Here is a 21502-nt window from a genome sequence, read left to right as displayed (position 1 = left end):
AGGATGAAGTTGAGGTGTGTTTGGGGGTGGATGTGTTTAGGATGAAGTTGAGGTGTGTTTGGGGGTGGATGTGTTTAGGATGAAGTTGAGGTGTGTTTGGGTTGGATGTGTTTAGGATGAAGTTGAGGAGTGTTTGGGGGTGGATGTGTTTAGGATGAAGTTGAGGTGTGTTTGGGGTTGGATGTGTTTAGGATGAAGTTGAGGTGTGTTTGGGGGTGGATGTGTTTAGGATGAAGTTGAGGTGTGTTTGGGGTTGGATGTGTTTAGGATGAAGTTGAGGTGTGTTTGGGGGTGGATGTGTTTAGGATGAAGTTGAGGTGTGTTTGGGGGTGGATGTGTTTAGGATGAAGTTGAGGTGTGTTTGGGGGTGGATGTGTTTAGGATGAAGTTGAGGTGTGTTTGGGGGTGGATGTGTTTAGGATGAAGTTGAGGTGTGTTTGGGGTTGGATGTGTTTAGGATGAAGTTGAGGTGTGTTTGGAGGTGGATGTGTTTAGGATGAAGTTGAGGTGTGTTTGGGGTTGGATGTGTTTAGGATGAAGTTGAGGTGTGTTTGGGAGTTGTGAGTGTTTAGGATGAAGTTGAGGTGTGTTTGGGGGTGGATGTGTTTAGGATGAAGGTGAGGAGTGTTGAGGATTAAGCTGAGGTAGATTTTGGGGGTCTGGGTGTTTAGAGTGAAGGTGAGGTATATTTGGGGGGTGGGGTGTTCGGGCTGAGGGTGATAGTGGGTCTGCCGATCGTCACTGTTTTCCTGGGGTCACATTCTGTTCGTCTCTCACAGCCGCTGACTGGCGTCAGGATGGGTAACCCAGGCCGCAGGCTCGCACAAACAGGCGACCCCCCTGATGGAGGGTGGGGCTGGATGGTGTTGGCTGGCTGCTTCGTGGTTACCGGCTTCTCCTACGCTTTCCCCAAGGCCGTCAGTGTCTACTTCAAGGAGCTGATGCACGATTTCCACATCGGCTACAGTGACACCGCCTGGATCTCATCCATTATCCTTGCCATGCTCTACGGCACAGGTGGGTCATGGAGCCCAGCACTACCCCCGAGCACCCACCCCCACCCTCACCCTCACACACCAATCCTCACCCTCAACCTCCCCCTCACACCAACCCTCCCCCTCAACCTCCCCCTCACACCAACCCTCCCCCTCAACCTCCCCCTCACACCAATCCTCACTCTCCCCACACACCAACCCTCACCCTCACTCCCCCTCACACCAATCCTCACCCTCAACCTCCCCCGCACACCAATCCTCACCCTTACCCCCACACACCAACCCTCACCCTCCCCACACACCAACCCTCACCCTCCCCACACACCAAACCTCACCCTCCCCACACACCAACCCTCACTCCCCTCACACCAATCCTCACCCTCCCCACACACCAACCCTCACTCCCCTCACACCAATCCTCACCCTCAGCCCCCACACACCAATCCTCACCCTCAGCCCCCACACACCAATCCTCACCCTCAACCTCCCCCACACCAATCCTCACCCTCACCCCCACACACCAATCCTCACCCTCAACCTCCCCCTCACACCAACCCTCCCCCTCACCCCCACACACCAATCCTCACCCTCAGCCCCCACTCACCAATCCTCACCCTCAACCTCCCCCTCACACCAACCCTCCCCCCAACCTCCCCCTCAACCTCCCCCTCACACCAACCCTCACTCTCCCCCACACACCAACCCTCACCCTCACTCCCTCTCACACCAATCCTCACCCTCAACCTCCCCCTCACACCAATCCTCACCCTTACCCCCACACACCAACCCTCACCCTCCCCACACACCAACCCTCACCCTCCCCACACACCAACCCTCACCCTCCCCACACACCAAACCTCACCCTCCCCACACACCAACCCTCACTCCCCTCACACCAATCCTCACCCTCAACCTCCCCCTCCCCCACACACCAATCCTCACCCTCAGCCCCCACTCACCAATCCTCACCCTCAACCTCCCCCTCACACCAACCCTCCCCTCCCCCACACACCAACCCTCCCCTCCCCCACACACCAACCCTCACCCTCACCTCCACACACCAATCCTCACCCTCACCCACCACTCACACCAACCCTCACTGAGTTCTCTCTCACCCAACCCCTCCCTCACACCACTCCTCAGCCAACACCCACCCTCATAACAATCCTCACTCAACCCCTCCCTCACACCAATCCTCACTCACCCCCACTCTCACACCATTCCTCACCCAATCCCTCCCTCACACCAAACCTCACAACCCCCACTCCAATCCTCACTCAACCCCATTCTCACACCAATCTTCATCCAACTCTCAATCACCCAACCCCACCCTGACCCCAACCCTTCCACCAATCCTCACCCAGCTCTCTCTCTCACCTCCACCCCATCTGCACACCGTCCCTCCCCTACCCGCATCTGCACGCTCATCCCACCCTCGCTCTCATCGTCACCCAAGTCCACTTTCATCCCCACCCTCCCGGACTTCCACCCTCACCCCACACCCAACCACACTTCCCTCCACCAACTCCTCATACTCATCCTCTCCCTCCCTACTATCCACACCCTTGCATCCAGCCTCAACCCCACCCACTTCCTATCCTCATCCTCACCCCAAACCCACATCCATCTCCCCTTACCCCCTCACTCCCTACCACCCACACCCTTGCATCCAGCCTCAACCCCACCCACTTCCTATCCTTATCCTCACCCCAAGCTCACATCCATCTCCCCTTACCCCCTCCCTCACTCCCAGCACCCCTACTCTGTCAACCAACCCCCAGAGAGAAAAACGACTGGAGAGCTGGTGCAAAGTGATGCTGAATGCTCCCTACTGTGAGGTTATGCAGAGACACGAGGAATCCTGGGAAGGTCTCCTTGGAGCGGGAAAGGTGAAGAGGGTCCAAAATCCTGAAGGTCTTGTTAATGTCAATAATGGTGGTGGTTCCAATGACTGTAGTGTCAGTAACCAGACCGATACGAGTTTGAGATACTTAAAATACACGACACGGTTTCCACCTCTAAACCTTCTCACTGCCTCGCAAACCCTCGGACCTGATGAAATCGCGCTGATCTAAACGTTGACTGTTTTGCTCTCCCTGACCCACTCTGTACTCCAGCCATTTCCCATTTGAGTGGGAGACTGAGGTCTCTTTAACCCACCCCTCACCCCACTCTGAAACGTGTCCACCGTGGAGTTGTTACCGATTAAGCCTGGGTTCTCAGTTCCCCGTTAAGTCCCGGTGGATTGGTCAGAGTGTCAGGCTTGCTGAAGGTTCCCGGTGGGTGCTTGGACTGTGAGCTGACTCCTGTGATCTCTGTCTCAGGGCCCCTCTGCAGCATCACGGTGAACCGATTCGGCTGCCGGCCGGTGATGCTGGTGGGCGGTTTGCTGGCCTCGTCTGGAATGATCATCGCCTCCTTCTCCATCAACATCACACAGCTCTACCTGTCGGCGGGAGTGCTTACAGGTGGGTGACAACCCAAAGAAACGCTGTTTGGTACTTGTCCCCACACACCACCAACTGACGGGAGGACAACTCTGACAACTCTGTGATAGCCATCCACTAAAGCTTGGATCGTCCCCAAGGGTCTGTCCCAACCAGTCAGCAGCTGCGCGAGTTGAGATCAGAGTGAGCAATTTCAAGTTCCTGGGTGTCATCATCTCTGAGGATCTAACCTGGTCTCAGCGTATCGATGCAGCTATAAAGTAGGCAAGACAGTGGCTATATTTCACACAAAGTACACTGCAAATGCTGTGGCCTCACCTACCACCCCACCAGCCTCCAGATCCTGCATATTATCCTCCGCAACTTCTGCCACCTTCAACAGGACCCCACCACTAAGCACATTTTTCCCTCTCTACCCCTCTCTGCTTTTCGCAGGGATCGTTCCCTCCGCGACTGCCTGGTCCACACGTCCCTCCTCACAGATCTCCCACCTGGTACTTATCCCTGCAAGCGTAAGTGCTACACCTGTCCCTACACCTCCTCTCTTACCACCATTCAGGGCCCCAAACAGTCCTTCCAGGTGAGGCAACACTTCACCTGTGAGTCTGCTGGAGTTGTCTATTGCATCCGGTGCTCCCGGTGCGGCCTCCTCTACATCGGTGAGACCCGACGCAGATTGGGGGGCCGCTTCGTCGAGCACCTATGATCCGTCCGCCACAACAGACAGGATCTCCCGGTTGCCACTCACTTCAACTCTGCTTCACATTCCCATTCGGATATGTCCATACATGGCCTACTCCACTGCCATGATGAGGCCAAACTCAGGTTGGAGGAGCAACACCTCAAACACCATCTGGGTAGTCTCCAGCCCCTTGGTATGAACATCGAATTCTCCAACTTCTGGTAATTCCCTCCCTCTCCCTTCCCCCATCCCACTTTCACTCTGCCTCCTCTTCCAGCTGCCTATCACCTCTCTCATGATTCTGCCACCTTCTACTACCCATAGTGCTTTCCCCTTACATTCCTTCTTCACCTCTCTTGCCTATCCCCTCCCTGCCTCCCCTTCCCCACCCCTTGATCTTTCCTCTGATTGGTTTTTCACCTGGCACCTTCCACCCTCCCCCCACCTTCCTTATAGGGCCCCTGCCCCCTCCTCCTTCAGTCCTGACGAAGGGTCTCGGCCCGAAACGTTGACTGCTCCTTTCAACGGATGCTGCCCGACCTGCTGAGTTCCTCCAGCGTGTTTGTACGTGTTGAAGTGGCTTTATTTCATTAGGAGCTTGCGGGAATTTGGTATGTCACCAAAAACACTTGCAAATTCCTACAAATTCTGACTGGCCACATCACCATCTAGTATGGGGAGACGGGACTACTGCACGACATTGAAGCAAGCTGCAGAGAGTTGTAAACCGTCAGCTCCATCATGGGTACTGTCCTCCACTGTACCCAGGACATCTTCAACGAGCAGTGCCTCGGAAAGGCGGTGTCCATCATTAAGGACCCCAACCACCCAGGATATGCCATCTTCTCATTGCTACCATCAGGAAGGGGGTACAGAAGCCTGAAGGCACACACTCGATGATTCAGGAACAGTTTCTTCCACTCTGCCTTCCAACTTCTGAATGGACATTGAACCCATGAACACTACCTCACTATTTTTTTATTTCTATTTTTTGCACTACTTCTTTAATTAAACTATATAACTATATATATATTTACTGCATTTCACTCTATTTTACTTTATCATTATGTATTGTGTTGTACTGCTGCTGCAAATATAACAGGTTTCATGATTTATGCCAGGGATATTAAACCTGATTCTGAATGTGGTCTTCTTGGGTAGACCCCCCTTCAACATTGTCACCATCTCTTGGCCCTCAGAAGCTGCTGCTGAATGTCACCCTTAACTCTTTTTCCAACCTGCCCTTCCCTCCGAGCTCCTGTACTGTCGCTTCCCAAGTCTTTTCCCCCTTCCTCACAGCTCCAGTCTGATCTTCAACCAACATGTTCCTCTTCTCTTGGCAGTGCCTTCTTCAAAGTTACAGCCTACAAAGCTTGTGAACGTCCCTGCCCCTTGAGCTGATGAATACCACACCCCTCCCCACTCCTCCAACAGCACCGACAGGCAGTGTTTCACCTGGCAAAATCACAAAGGGTGTTTTTCAAAGCTAATTGAACATGGAAGGTGTCACAGGAACTGTCTATAGACCTGGTCAGAGTCAGATCTTGAAGAACCTTCTAGAGACTCTGCGGGGAAGGAACTTGCGACCTTGGCAGAAGACCAGAATGCAGCAGTGTGCAGATCTCGGAGGGAGGTGAAGCTGGAGGTTACAGAGACAGCGAGGGCTGAGGCCAATAAGGGGAATGAAAACATTGGACAAAAGTCTTAACAAGAGGCTTTGCTGCGTTTGGTCACGGAGGCTGCAGTTTAGCTTGGTGAAGGGAACCAGTGTGCCTAGAGTGAGACAGGTAATGGTGGGGCCTTCAGCAGTGGGGAGAGGCTGAGGGAAAGAGGGAGATGTTTCTGGTATGTGGATGGAAGTTCATCACAGGGGTCAAACAGGCCACTGGATCAGGGTGAGGGCCAGGGCCAGGGAATGGAGTCCGGGGTACCTCTGAGCACAATTCTGACTATCTGCTCTGGCCTCTCCTGCAGGGCCAGTTTCGGGAGGGTGGGAGAGAACAGGTTCCATCTACAGCCATAGAGCACTAAACCAGAAACAGACTGTTCAGCCCATCTAGTCTGTGCCAAACTATTATTCAGCCTAATTCCATTGACCTGCACCTGACCCATAGCCCTCCATACCCCTCCCATCCATGTACCTATCCAAACTTCTCTTAAATGTTGAAACCAAAATCACATCCGCCACTTCTGCTGGCAGCTCGTTCCACACTCTCACCACCCTCCGAGTGAGGATGTTTCCCCTCATGTTCCCCTTAAACATTTTACTCTTAACCCATGACCTCTCATTCTAGTCTCACCAAACCTCTGCCTATGCCCTTCATAATTTTGTATACCTCTTTCAAATCTCTCTTTCTCCTACGCTCTAGGGAATAAAGTCCTAACCTTTTTCAATCTTTCCCCATAATTCAGGTCCTCAAGTTATGGCAACATCCTCTTAAATTTTCTCTGCACTCTTTCAATCTTACTAACATCTTTCCTGTTGGTAGGTGACCAGAACTGCACACAATATTCCAAATTAGGCCTCACCAATGTCTTGTACAACTTCAGCGAAACATCCCATCTGTGTTGACCACGGCATTGGTCCAGTGATCTGAAGGTCGCTAGTTCGAGCCTTGGCTGAGGCTGCGTGTGTGTCCTTGAGCAAGGCACTTAACCACACATTGCTCTGCAACGACACCGGTGCCAGACTGTATGGGTCCTAATGCCCTTCCCTTGGACAACATCGGTGGTGTGGAGAGGGGAGACTTGCAGCATGGGCAACTGCCGGTCTTCCATATAACCCTGCCCAGGCCTGCGCCCTGGAAACTTTCCAAGGTGCAAATCCATGGTCTATAGAAACTAACGGAGGCCTACAACATCCCATCTCCTGTACTCGGTACTTCGATTTATGAAGGCCAACATGCCCAAAGCTCTCTTTATGACCCTGTCTACCTGTGAAGCCACTTTGAAGAAATTATGGATCCTTAAGCCCCACCATTCACTGTGTAAGTCCTACCCTGGTTTGTCCTCCCAAAGTGCAACACCTCACATTTGTCTGCATTAAGTTCCATCTGCCATTTTCTATAGAATCCCTGTTTCCTCCCCCACTCCCATACACAGACACACACATCCCCCTCTGAGACAAGATACTTAGGCAAACGAGAAAAGCCCCCATTTAATGGCAAGTTCCCAATGAGGGGCAGAGAGAGGGAGGAATAAGGAGACGGCAAGGAGAGAGAACCAGCAATTTCATTTCCTTCCCCATTCCCACACCAGCCTGTCTGTCCACGGCCAGGGTGAGGCAAAGTGCAGGATAGAGAAAAAACAGCTCATATTCCGCCTGGGTAGTCAGCAACCCAACAGCATGAAACATTGAATTTTCCAATTTCAGGTCAACCACTCCCCCGTGTTCCTTCCTCTCTCCTCCACCTGATCCATCCAGGTTCTCCCAAACCCCCACCTCACCCAGTCTCCCGTCTCTCTTGATTTTATTCCCCTTCCCCACCCGATCTCATCTGCCTCTCAGTCCTTCCTTATCTGTCTCCACTGTCACCCGCCAACCTCTGTCTCCCAGCTCCACCACTACCACCCCCCCTTCCATCTGCCCCTCATTCCCCTATCACCTGCCAGACCCTGGCTCAACCCTCTCCTCCACCCTTCTGTACTGGTCACCTGCCCTCCAACACCCTTAGTCCTGGCGCAGGACCTCAAACCCGAACATCGAGCACGTCTCCACCTCCAGACGCTGCCTGACCCGCCCCCATCAGTCTGGGTGTCGTTCCCGGTTCCAGCATCTGCAGTCCCTTGCGTCTCAGATGATTTGAGGAGAGTTGAATGTTCGCGGGCACTGATGCCGGGGTTTCAACCCAAAACGTCGACTCGTCCTCCTCATATCTGACAGTTGTTGTTTCTGAATCTTTAGGCTCCTGTACCTGCTCCCCGTTGGTAGTAATGAGAAGAGGGTGTATCCTGGAGGCTGAGAGTCCTAGTCAAGTCACTTTTTATTGTCATTTCGACCATAACTGCTGGTACAGTACATAGTAAAAATGAGACAATGCTCCTCCAGGACCATGGTGCTACATAAAACAACACAAAAACTACACTAGACTACAGACCTACTTAGGACTGTGTAAAGTGCACAAAAACAGTGCAGGCATTACAATAAATAATAAACAAGACAATAGGTAAGGTGTCAGTTCAGGCTCTGGGTATTGAGGAGTCTGATAGCTTGGGGGAAGAAACTGTTACATAGTCTGGTCGTGAGAGCCCGAATGCTTCGGTGCCTTTTCCCAGACGGCAGGAGGGAGAAGAGTTTGTATGAGGGGTGTGTGGGGTCCTTCACAATGCTGTTTGCTTTGTGGATGCAGTGTGTAGTGTAAATGTCTGTAATGGTGGGAAGAGAGACCCCGATGATCTTCTCAGCTGACCTCACTATCCGCTGCAGGATCTTGCGATCCGAGACGGTGCAATTTCCGAACCAGGCAGTGATGCAGCTGCTCAGGATGCTCTCAATATAACCCCTGTAGAATGTGATGAGGATGGGGGGGGTGGGAGATGGACTTTGTCGCCTTCTTAAGGATGTCATCGAGGGTGGGGAGCGTTTTGTCTGCGATGGAGCTGGCTCTGCTACCTTCTACTGTCTTTAGCAACCCCACAGCAGGCAGGCAGGGGTGCAGGCAGTATGCTCTCCACAGGACGCTGGCAGAAATTAGCAAGGCTGTGGTGACATACCAAACCTCCTCGGACTTCTGACAAGCAGAGCTGCTGTGGTGAGTCGTTTGCGACTGCATTAATGTGTCGGGGTTTGTAGAGACTGCAACCGTCTGCAAAGCTTTGAAGGGCACCTGTAGCCCATGTGTATGTGTGGGGATGCCTGTGAAGTGGTGTTGGTTTATGGCGGTGACCTTTCCTTTGCCCCTCCAGGTCTGGGCCTGGCCCTGAACTTCCAGCCCTCCCTCATCATGTTGGGCAGGTACTTCGACAAGCGGAGGCCGCTGGCCAACGGGCTGGCGGCGGCGGGCAGCCCAGTCTTCCTGAGCGCCCTGTCCCCGGTCGGCCAGCTGCTGCAGGACACCTACGGCTGGAGGGGCGCCTTCCTCATCATGGGCGGCCTGCTGCTCAACTGCTGCATGTGCGGAGCCGTCATGCGGCCACTAGAGAGCCTGAAGGCGCGGCGCGACGGCCGGCCCGAGGCCAAGGAGATGCTGCCGCCAGAGAAGGGCAAGGGGAAGGCCGAGCAGGCGGGTGCCCAGCAGGGAGAGGACAAGCAGGGCCGCAAGCTGCTGGACTTCAGTGTGTTCCGGGACCGCGGTTTCGTCATCTACGCCGTGGCCAAGTTCATCCTGGTGCTGGGCCTCTTCGTGCCGCCCATCATGATCGTCAACTACGCCAAGGACATGGGGGTGGCAGACAGGGACGCCGCCTTCCTGCTCTCCATCATCGGCTTCATTGACATCTTCGCCCGGCCGCTGAGCGGGCTGCTGGCCGGCCTGCCCCTGCTCCGGCCCCGCATCGCCTACTTCTTCGGCTTCTCCATGCTCTGCAACGGGCTGACGGACGTGCTGAGTGCCAGAGCGGCCACCTACCCCGGCCTCATCGCCTTCTGTATCTTTTTCGGCGTCTCCTACGGCATGGTGGGCGCCCTGCAGTTCGAGGTGCTCATGGCAATCGTGGGCTCCCACAACTTCCCCAGTGCCATCGGCCTGCTGCTGCTGATCGAGGCCATCGGTGTGCTGATCGGGCCCCCGTCCGCAGGTCAGTGCCGCGCACCCCCCCTCAGAGACACACCAACACCTCGGCCAGCGGTCCCGAGATACCCCTGACAACTAACCCCCATGAAAAATGAGTGCTCGGATACTCGACATCCCAGATAGTAAACACCCAGAGACACCCCACTGATCCAGAGACACTTGAGTGACCCAATATCACCCTAGACAGTCAATGCCCAGAGACCACGCAATCTAGCCAACACTCGGAGACTCTCCCATGGCCTGCACTTGAATCCAATGGGGGACCAATATTCCTGTGGGCAGATTTATTAGGACTGTTGGGAGCGGTTTAAACTAATACGGTGGGGTGGTGGGAACCAGGATGATAGAGCTGAGGATGAGCCAGCAGGTTGACAAGTAGATGATGGCTGTAACATGAATGTAAGGAAGAACAAGCCAATGATTGGGTACAAGTGCAGACAGAGCAAAGAGTTAAATTGTACCACAGAGGCAAAATTCAAAAGGGTGAAGAATGCAAGACAGAAGGTGCTGTATTTAAATGTGTTTAGCATTCAGAATAAGGTGGATGAACTCGTGGCACGATTAGAGATTGGTCAGTATGACGTTGTGGGCATCACTGAGTCGTGGCTGAAAGAAGGCCATAGTTGGGAGCCTTTGTATCGAAAGGATGGCAGGAAGGCATAGGCGGTAGTGTGGCACTGTTGGTAAGAGATGGAATTACATCTTTAGAAAGAGGTGAAATAAGGTCAGAGAATGTTGAATCTTTGTGAGTGGAGTTAAGAAATTGCAAGGGTTTTTAAAAAAAAGCATAATGGGAATCATATATAGGCCTCCAAGGAGAAGCCAAGATGTGGGGTTGAGCTTTCAAAGGGAGCTGGAAAAGGCATGTGACAAGGATAATGACACAATTATAATGGGGGACTTCAGTATGCAAGGGGATTGGGACAATCAGGTTGATGTCAGATGCATGAGTGGGAATTTGTTGAATGCCTAGGAGATGGCTTTTTAGAGCAGCTTGTGCTTGAACCTACTTGGGGAAATCCTATCTTAGATTGAGTGTTGTGTAATAATCCAGATCTGATTAGGGAGTTTAATGTAAAGGAACCCTTAGGAGGCAGTGATCATAATATGATTGAATTGATCTGCAGTTTGAGAGGGAGAAGCATAACTCGCATGTATCAGTATCACAATGGAATAAAGGGAATTACAGAGGCATGAGAGAGGAGCTTGCCCAGGTGGATTGGAGGGGGATACTGGTGGGGATGACGCAGAGCAGAGATGGTTGAAGTTTTTGGGAATAGTTCAGAATGCGCAGGATCGATATGCCCCACCGAGGAAGAAGTTCTCAAATATTAGGTGAAGGCAACTGTGGCTGACAAAGGAAGTTAAGGACTGCATAAAAGCCAAGGAAATGGCATATAAGGTAGCAAAAGTGAGTGGGGAGTTGGATGATTGGGAAACTTCTAAAATCCAACAAAAGGCAACTAAAAAAGCTACAAGAAGGGAAAAGATTAAATATGAAGGCAGACTAGCCAATAATATAAAGCCGGATACCAAGTTTTTCAGTTATATAAAGGAAAAAAGGGAGGTGAGAGTTGATATTGGACCACTGGAAAATGATGCTGGTGAGTTAGTAATGGGGGACAAAGCAATGGCAGATGAACTTAATGGGCACTTTGCATCTGTCTTCACTGTAGAAGACACTAGCAGCATGAGTGTCAGGGAGCAGGAGTGAGTGCCATTGCCATTACAAAGGAAAATTTTCCAGGCAAACTCAAAGGTCTTAAGGTGGATAAGTCACCTACACCAGACAGACCACATCCCAGAGTCCTGAGAGAGGTTGTTGAAGGGATGACAGATGCATTGGTCATGATCTTTCAAGAATCACTTGATTCTGGCATGGTCCCAGAGGACTGGAAGATTGCAAATGTCAATCCACTCTAAGAAGGGAGGAAGGCAAAAGAAAGGAAATTAAAGGCCAGTTAGCCTGACCTCAGTGGTTGGAGTCTACCATGAAGGATAAGGTTTCACGGTACTTGGAGACTAATGATAAGTCAAAGTCAGCATGGTTTCTGTAAAGGGATATCTTGCCTGACAAATCTGTTAAAAGTTCTTTGAGGAAGTAACAAGCAGGGTGGACAAAAGAGGAGCAGTGGATGTCATTTACTTGGACTTTCAGAAGGCGTTTGATAAGGTGCCACACATGAGGCTGCTTAACAAGATAAAATCCTGTGGCGTTACAGGAGATATACTGGCATGGACAGTGGTATGAGTGACGGAGGAGGCAGCGAGTGGGAATAAAAGGGGCCTTTTCTGGTTGGCTGCCGGTGTTCCACAGGGGTCAGTATTGGGACCACTGCTTTTCACATTGTTTGTTAATGAGTTGGATAATGGAATTGATGGCTTTGTGGCAAAATTTGCGGATAATACGAAGATAGGTGGAGGGGTAGGTAGTGCTGAGGAAGCGATGCAATTGCAGCAGGACTTAGACAAATTGGAAGAATGGGCAAAAATGTAGCAGATGGAATACAGTGTTGGGAAATGTATGATAATGCATCTCGGTAAAAGGAACAGTAGTGCAGACTATTATCTAAATGGGGAGAAGGTTTAAACATCAGATGTGCAGAGGGACTTGGGAATCCTCATGTAAGACTCCCAGAAGGTTAATTTACAGGTTGAGTCTGTGGTAAAGAAGACAAATGCAATGTTGGCATTTATTTCAAGGGAAATAGAATATAAAGCAAGGAGATAATGCTGAGCCTTTATAAGACACTAGTCAGGCTGCACTTTGAGTATTGTCAACAGTTTTGGGCCCCGTATCTCAGAAAGGATGTGTTGTCATTGGAGAGAGTCCAGAGGAGATTCACGAGGATGGTTCCAGGAATGAAAGGGTTAACATATGTGGAGTGTTTGGCAGCTTTGGGCCTGTACTCACTGGAATTTAGAAGAATGTGGGGGGGATCTCATTGAAACCTACCAAATGTTGAAAGGACTGGATAGGGTGGATGTGGAGAGGATGCTTCCTATGGAGGGGGTATCCAGGATTAGAGGGCACAGCCTCAAAACTGAGGGGCGACACTTTAGAACAGAAGTAAGGAGGAATTTTTTTTAGCTAGAGTGTAGTGAATCTGCGGAATGCTCTGCCTCAGACTGTGGTGAAGGCCAAGCCTGTGGGTATATTGAAGGCTGAAGTTGACTGTTTCCTGATGGGTCAGGTCATCAAAGATGTGACAAGAAGGCAGGTGTATGGGGTTGAGTGGGATCCGGGATCAGCCATGATGGTTTGGTGGAGCAGACTCGGGCTGAATGGCCTAATTCTGCTCCTGTGTCTAATGGACCCACATGCACCAGCCTCTACTCTTTCAGTCCAGATGATGGGTCTTGACCCAAAATGTCAACTGGCCATTTCCCTCCGTAGATGCTGCCTGACCTGCTGAGTTCCTGCAGCAGTTTCCTTTTGCTCCAGATCCCATGATTGTAGTCTCTCACATCTCCAAGCACACAGTGTGCGCGAAGACACACATACACTGACATCCACGGAGACACACACACACACACACACGCACGCACGCACACAGGTATCGGCATACACACACAGACATGCCCACACTGACACACACGTGTGTAACACATAGATATGCACAACACTAACATACACACATTAGCACACACAGGCATGTAAATATTGATATGCAGACACCAACACACACAGATACTGACACACACTTGTCTCCCACACACGGACACAAACACTGAAATGCAGATCTCACACACACGCAACTGATATACACAGGGACACACACACACACACACTCACACACACACACACACACACACACACACACACACACACACACACACACACACACACACACACACACACACACACACACACACACACACACACACACACACCATTACTAACGTGTTAACCGAGCCCGTTCCTGCTCGTCACCACAAATCCTGAGCTGTGAGAGCTCAGCCTGAGGATCCCGGTGATTTTTGGCAGGAGGAGACGGAAGAGAATGTTTCTAAAGTACGGCTTCTCTGCTTGTCTCCCTGTGTAGGGCGCCTGGTCGACACGTTCAAGAACTACGAGCTCGTCTTCTACATGGCGGGGGCGGAACTCATCCTCTCGGCCTTCATCCTGGTGGGAGCCTTCCGCTTCTGCCTCAAACAGGAGCCGCCCCGCAAGCAGGAGGGGACAACAGAGGAGGAGGGAGTGGTTCTGGGAGAAGTGTCGGTGGGGGCAGGGGGCGCAGGGAGAGAGGAGGGCAGCCCGCCAAGCGGAGGGTCCTGGGACCAGAGGTCAAACGCAGTGAGGGAGAGTGAAAGGGAAGGCCACAATGAAGTCGTGGTGGAGGATAGAGCTGAGGCAGGACCCGTAGAGGAACAGGAGGAGCAGAAATATGAACAGTTACACAGGGACGAACAGCCTGAAAACAACGAACCCCAACTCAGTTAACCTGAAAACAACAAACCCTTTCTCAACTAACCTGAGAATGGCAAACTTCACCTCAATTAACCTGAGAACTGTGAACTCCAACTCAATTAGGCTGAGAAGGGCAAACTCCCAATCTACTCCGGCATGCCTCTCCTATCATCTCCAAACTACAGCCTCAGCAGTCCTTTGTAACCGTTCTCTGGTGAACACACAACGTACCACACACTGCCCTGCTCACTAGGCAACACAATTCACATCTTTGCTCACTAGACAATACACAATTCTCATCCCTGCTCACTAGTCAACACACAATTCACATCCCTGCTCACTATTCAATACACTACACACCATTCACTCTCGGCTCACTGGTGAACCTATAACACATGGCACATTGCCCAGCTATGAACATACAAATAGCTTCTCACTGCCCTGCTCATTAATGAAGACATGACACACCATTCACTGCCCTGCTCACGAGTGAACACACACCACTCACTGCCCTGACACTAGTGAATACAGAACACTTTGCTCACTGCTTTACCCGCTAGTAAACACCACAGCTCAATGCCCCACTTACTAGTAAACACATAGCACACCTCTCACTTCCTGCTCACTAGTGTATACACACACCTCTCACTTACTGCTCACTAGTGTATACACACACCTCTCACTTCCTGCTCACTAGTGTATACACACCTCTCACTTCCTGCTCACTAGTGTATACACACACCTCTCACTTCCTGCTCAGTGGTGAACACACAACACACTATTTTCTGCGCCACTCACTGATGAGCACGCAACACTCACTTTACTAGTGTTCACTAGTGTCCACACAAACACACTGCTCACTGGTAAAGACAACTTACTGTTGAACAGTTGGCACACTGCTTTCTGCCTTGCTCACTAGTAAAAAAGGGAACATACTGCTCACTGCCCTGGTCACTAGTGAGCACTCAACATACCATTCACTGCCCTGGTTATGAGTGAATGCACAACACACCTCTCTGCCATAGAACCATAGAACATTACAGCACAGAAACAGGCCTTTTGGCCCTTCTTGGCTGTGCCGAACCATTTTTCTGCCTAGTCCCACTGACCTGCACCTGGGCCATATCCCTCCAAACCCCTCTCACCCATGTACCTGTCCAAGTTTTTCTTAAGTGTCTAAAGTGAGCCTGCATTCACCACTTCATCTGGCAGCTCATTCCATACTCCCACCACTCTGTGTGAAGAAGCCCCCCCCCAATGTTCCCTTTAAACTTTTCCCCCTTCACCCTTAACCCATGTCCTCTGGTTTTTTTTCTCCCCTGGCCTCAGTGGAAAAAGCCTGCTTGCATTCACTCTATCTATACCCATCATAATTTTATACACCTCTATCAAATCACCCCTCGTTGTTAAAGTCCTAACCTATTCAACCTTTCTCTGTATCTCAGTTTCTCAAGTCCCAGCAACATCCTTGTAAACCTTCTCTGCACTCTTTCAACCTTATTAATATCCTTCCTGTAATTAGGTGATCAAAACTGCACACAATACTACAAATTCAGTCTCATCATTGTCTTATACAACCTCACCGTTACATTCCAACTCTTATACTCAACACTTTGATTTATAAAGGCCAATGTACCAAAAGCTCTCTTTACAACCCTATCTACTTGTGACACCACTTTTAGGGAATTATGTATCTGTACTCCCAGATCCCTCTGTTCTACTGCACTCCTCAGTGTCCTACCATTTCCCTTGTATGTTCTACCTTGGTTTGACCTTCCGAAGTGCAATACCTCACACTTGTCCGCATTAAACTCCATCTGCCATTTTTCTGCCCATTCCTCCAACTGGTCCAAATCCCTCTGCAAGCTTTGAAAACCTTCCTCACTGTCCACTACACCTCCAATCTTTGTATCATCAGCAAATTTGCTGATCCAATTTGCCACATTATCATCCAGATCATTGATATAGATGACAAATAACAATGGACCCAGCACTGATCCCTGTGGCACACCACTAGTCACAGGCCTCCACTCAGAGAAGCAATCCTCCACTACCACTCTCTGGCTTCTTCCATTGAGCCAATGTCTAATCCAATTTACTACCTCTCCATGTATACCTAGCGACTGAATCTTCCTAACTAACCTCCCATGCGGGACCTTGTCAAAGGCCTTACTGAAGTCCACTGCCTTCCCTTCATCCACTTTCCTGGTAACTTCCTCGAAAAACTCTTAATAGATTGGTTAAACATGACCTACCATGCACAAAGCCATGCTGACTGTTTCTAATAAGTCCCTGTCTATCCAAATACTTGTAGATCCTATCTCTTGGTATTCCTTCCAATAATTTACCTACTACCGATGTCAAATTTACCAGCCTATAATTTCCTGGATTACTTTTAGAGCCTTTTTTAAACAACGGAACAACATGAGCTATCCTCCAATCCTCCGGCACCTCACCCGTAGATACCGACATCTTAAATATATCTGCCAGAGCCCCTGCAATTTCAACACTAGTCTCCCTCAAGGACCGAGGGAATACCCTGTCAGGTCCTGGGGATTTATCTACTCTGATTCGCCTCAAGACAGCAAGCACCTCCTCCTCTTTAATCTGTATAAGTTCCATTACCTCCCTACTTGTTTGCCTTGTTTCCATAGACTCCATTCCAGTTTCCTTAGTAAATACAGATGCAAATAACCCATCTAAGATCTCCCCCATTTCTTTTTGTTCCATACATAGCCAACATCTCTGATCTTCAAGAGGACCAATTTTATCCCTCACTATCCTTTTGCTCTTAATATACCTGTAGAAGCTCTTTGGATTATCTTTCACCTTGACTGCCAAAGCAACCTCATGTCTTCTTTTAGCCCTCCTGATTTCTTTCTTAAGTATTTTCTTACTCTTTTTATACTCCTCAAGCATCTTATTTCCTCCCTGTTGCCTATACATGTTATACATCTCTCTCTTCTTTATCAGAGTTCCAATATCCCTCGAGAACCAAGGTTCCTTATTCTTATTCATTTTGCCTTTAACCCTGACAGGAACATACAAACTCTGCATTCTCAAAATTTCTCTTTTGAAGGCCTCCCACTTACCAATCACATCCTTGCCAGAGAACAACCTGTCCCAATCTACGCTTTTTAGATCCTTTCTCATTTCTTCAAATTTGGCCTTTTTCCAGTTTAGAACTTCAACCCTAGGACCAGATCTATCTTTATCCATGATCACGTTGAAACTAATGACATTATGATCACTGGAACCAAAGTGTTCCCCTACACACACTTCCGTCACCTGCCCTAACTCATTTCCTAATAGGAGATTTAATATTGCATCCTCCCTAGTTGGTACATCTATATATTGATTTAGAAAACTTTCCTGAACACATTTCACAAACTCTAACCCATCTAGACTTTTAACAGTATGGGAGTCCCAGTCAATGTGTGGAAAATTAAAATCCCCTACAATCACAACTTTCTGTCTCCTGCAGTTGTCTGTTATCTCTCTGCAGATTTGCTCCTCCAATTCTCACTGACTATTGGGTGGTCTATAATACAACCCTATTAATGTGGTCATACCTTTCCTGTTTCTCAGCTCCATTCATATGGCCTCAGTAGACAGGCCCTCTAATCTTTCCTGCCGAAGCACTGCTATAATATTTTCCCTGACTAGCAAAGCCACCCCCCCACCCTTCATCCCTCTGTCTCTATCACGTCTGAAACATCGGAACCCTGGAACATTGAGCTGCCAGTCCTGCCCCTCCTGTAGCCAAGTTTCAGTAATGGCTATGATATCATAATTCCATGTGTCAATCCAGGCCTTCAGCTCATCTGCCTTTCCCACAATACTCCTTGCATTGAAATATACACACCTCAGAAGATTATTACCAGCACACACAACCTTACTATTCGTGATTTTGCATGAACTACTAACATCATTTATTTTTACCCCCGTTCCACTATCTACTCTGGCACTCTGGTTCCCATCCCCCGCAAATCTAGTTTAAACCTCCCCAATAACACTAGCAAACCTTCCCGCAAGTATATTGGTCCCCTTGTAGTTCAAGTGTAACCCATCTCTCTTGTACAGGTCCCACCTGCCCCAGAAGAAGTCCCAATGATCTAGAAATCTGAAACCCTGCCCCCTACACCAGTTTCTCAGCCATGTGTTCATCTGCCAGAGCATCCTACTCTTACCCTCACTGGCACGTGGCACAGGCAGCAATCCGGAGATTACTACCCTCGAGGTCCTGTTTTTCAACTTCCTACCAAGCTCTCTGTACTCACTCTTCAGGACCTCCTGACTCTTTCTACCTATGTCATTGGTACCATGACATCTGGCTGATCACCCTCCCACTTCAAAATGCTGTGCACGCGATCAGAGACATCCCTGACCCTGGCACCCGGGAGGCAACAAACCATCCGGGAGTCTCTGTCACGACCACAGAATCTCCTGACTATGGGGTTCCCTGTGGAGTGCCCATTTCACTAGTGAGCACACCACACCACTCATTGCTCCACTCTCTAGAGAACACACATACACCATTCATTGCCTGCTCACTGGTGAATACATAACACACTCACTGCCCTGGTCACAAGTGAGCACAAAACACAGCTCTCTCTGCCCAGTTCACTAGTGAGCACAACACATCACTCACTGCCCTGCTCACTGACGTACACAGTTAGTCCCCAGCGAATTGAAGAAGAGCAGATGGGGGTGTCTGTGGATGTAGTTGTTGGGTGGCTTGTGTCCTCCCTGATGCAGAGAATTCTGAAGGAGGACGTTTGCATCCTCTGCTGGTGGTCTGTGGGCGCACGACTTGCAGGGAGAGGTTCAGGGTTTCGGCAATAGATTACTAAGCTGGACTTTACTCACCGTGCCATGGATAAACAGCGGACTATACTCATATACACACGGCTGGAGAGGTGGGCCATGAGTAGGGCACTGGGCCAGTTCTGAAAGAGGTGGCCTCTAGCCCAAGAGGCCGTGACCAACCTCTAGACAATGGGCTCAGGAGGATCACAGGAGCAGTGGGTTTGGGAGAGGTAAGTTGCATCAGAAAGAGAAAGAGGAGGATTTTCAGGCTATGTAGATTCACCACATATGGATGTAAATGCAAGAAGTGTACTTACAAATAATGCAGAGCTGCCCTTCTCATCTCTCACTATTCAGTAAGGTCTAGATACCTGTCCATGACCTTTCACCCTCTCACTTGCCAAGAATCATAGAACATAGAAACATACAGAACAGTATAGACCTTTTGGCCCGCTATGTCGTGCCAACCTTTTAACCTACTCCAAGATCAATCACTCTTCCCTCCCAGAGCCCTCCATATTTATTTCTCCTCTTTTCCATCCAATTCCTCCATAAAAATATGAAAAATCTGTGCCCATAAGAGCAGAATTAGGGCATCTGGCTCATCGAGTCTGCTCCGCCATTTCCTCGCGGCTGATCCACTTTCCCCCTCATGCCCTCTCCCCGTATCCCTTCATGCCCCGACCAATCAAGAATCTATCAACTCCTCCCTTAAATGTACCCAATGATTCGGCCTCCACAGCCTCCTGTGGCAACAAATTCCACAGATTCACCACTCTCCGGCTAAAGAAATTCTCCTCATCTCCATTCTAATGGACGTCCTTCTATCCTGATGCTGTGTCCTCTGGCCCTAGACTCCCTCACCAGAGGAACCATCCTTTCAACATCTGATAGATCCCCCCTCATTCTTCTGAATTCCAGTGAGTACAGGCCCAAAGCCATAAAACACTCCTCATATGATAAGCCTTTCAATCCTGGAATCATCTTCGTGAACCTCCTTTGAAGCCCCTCCAAAGTCAACACATCCTTTCTTAGATAAGAGGCCCAAATCTGCTCACAATACTCCAGTGAGGCCTCACCAGTGCCTTAGAAAGCCTCAACATTACAAACTTGCTAGTCCTCTCGAAGTGAATGCTAACATTGCATTTGCCTTCCTCACACTGACGCAACCTGCAAATTAACCTTCGGGGAATCCCACACAAGGACTCCCGAGTCCCTTTGCACCTCGGATTTTTTAAAATTTTCTCTCCATTTAGAAAATGGTCTACACATTTCTACCAAAGTGCATGACCGTACACTTCCCGACACATTCCATCTGCCATTTCTTTGTCCATTCTCCCAATCTAAGTCCATCTGTAGCCTCTCTGCTTCCTCAGCCCTCTGTCCACTACCTCTTAAAGCTCCAAAAAATCAGAATCCTCTGAGATTTTAAAAAAACCCTCAGTTTACGTGTTAAATGGCCAACTCCTTATTTTGAAACTGTGACGTTGTTTCTCGATGCATCCATCAGTCTCTCCACCCCCCCCCACCCTGTCGAAAGCCCTCAGTCATGTCACCTCTCACTCTGTGTGGCACGATGTTAATGTCATGCCACGTAGAGAAACTCCTTTATACCCTCTGTTTCCTGATGCCTGTTTTCCTCTACGCCACGGGTTCACAACCTGGGGGTCCATGGACCGCTTGCTTAATGGTATTTGTCCGTGGCATAAACAAGACTGGGAAGCCCTGCTCTGCACCAACACTGCCTCCTGCACCACGAGCTTTCATCTTATTTGGAGACACCATGGTAACAGGCCCTTCTGGCCCCTGTTGCCCAATTACACCCATGTGACTAATTAACCTACTAGCCTGTTTGTCTTCGGAATGCGGGAGGGAACCGGAGCATCCCAAGGATACCCGTGTGGTCACGGGGAGAACATACGAGCACCTTACAGGCAGCGGTGGCAAACTGCTGGCATTGGAGAAGGCCCAGAGCCGGTTCACGAGAAAGATTCCAAGAACGAAAGGGTCAGCGTATGAGGAGCGAAGGATGGCCCTGGGCTTAGAAGAATGAAGGGTGGGGGGGGGGATTCTCATTGAAATTTATCGAAGTTATTGTATTGACCTGTGTCGCACGCTCAAAGGGCCAAACGGCGACTTATCTGACTTTCAGAGTACAGTGTCTATGGTCATCAGTGCAAAAGGGAAAGGAGGCAATTTAATACTGAAACTAAACAAACATTTAAAACGAAGTCACAGCCCTGTTCACCGGTAGACATCCCACAGACACAACGATGATTCCGGGAACGAGAACCTTCAGATCGGTAGATGAGGACTGAGGTTGGAGTTATCCTCCTTGGGATAGCGAAGGTGGCGAGGAGGCATTTGAAACCACAAAGGTTAGAGACTGGGGTGATAACGAGCTAGTGGCCACTGACAAAGAGCTG

The 21502-nt window shown here is 49.9% G+C and overlaps 1 protein-coding gene across 1 annotated transcript in view; it reads left to right on the top strand.

The window, feature by feature from the left end:
- Positions 1-14623, top strand: part of slc16a8 (solute carrier family 16 member 8) — a 28687-nt gene extending 14064 nt beyond the window's left edge. Inside the window, exons 2-5 of the mRNA XM_073033953.1 lie at positions 780-1017; positions 3320-3463; positions 9030-9860; positions 13903-14623. Coding sequence (XP_072890054.1) covers positions 798-1017; positions 3320-3463; positions 9030-9860; positions 13903-14300 — 1593 coding nt within the window. The 5' untranslated portion in view covers positions 780-797 and the 3' untranslated portion in view covers positions 14301-14623. The remainder of the gene's footprint in view (positions 1-779; positions 1018-3319; positions 3464-9029; positions 9861-13902) is intronic.
- Positions 14624-21502: the final 6879 nt, after the last annotated feature.

This window comes from Hemitrygon akajei, chromosome 31, assembly GCF_048418815.1.
Source record: "Hemitrygon akajei chromosome 31, sHemAka1.3, whole genome shotgun sequence".
NCBI classification, from domain to species: Eukaryota; Metazoa; Chordata; class Chondrichthyes; order Myliobatiformes; family Dasyatidae; genus Hemitrygon; species Hemitrygon akajei.
Note: the sequence above shows the minus strand (reverse complement) of the source record. Positions and strands in the feature narration are given on the sequence as shown.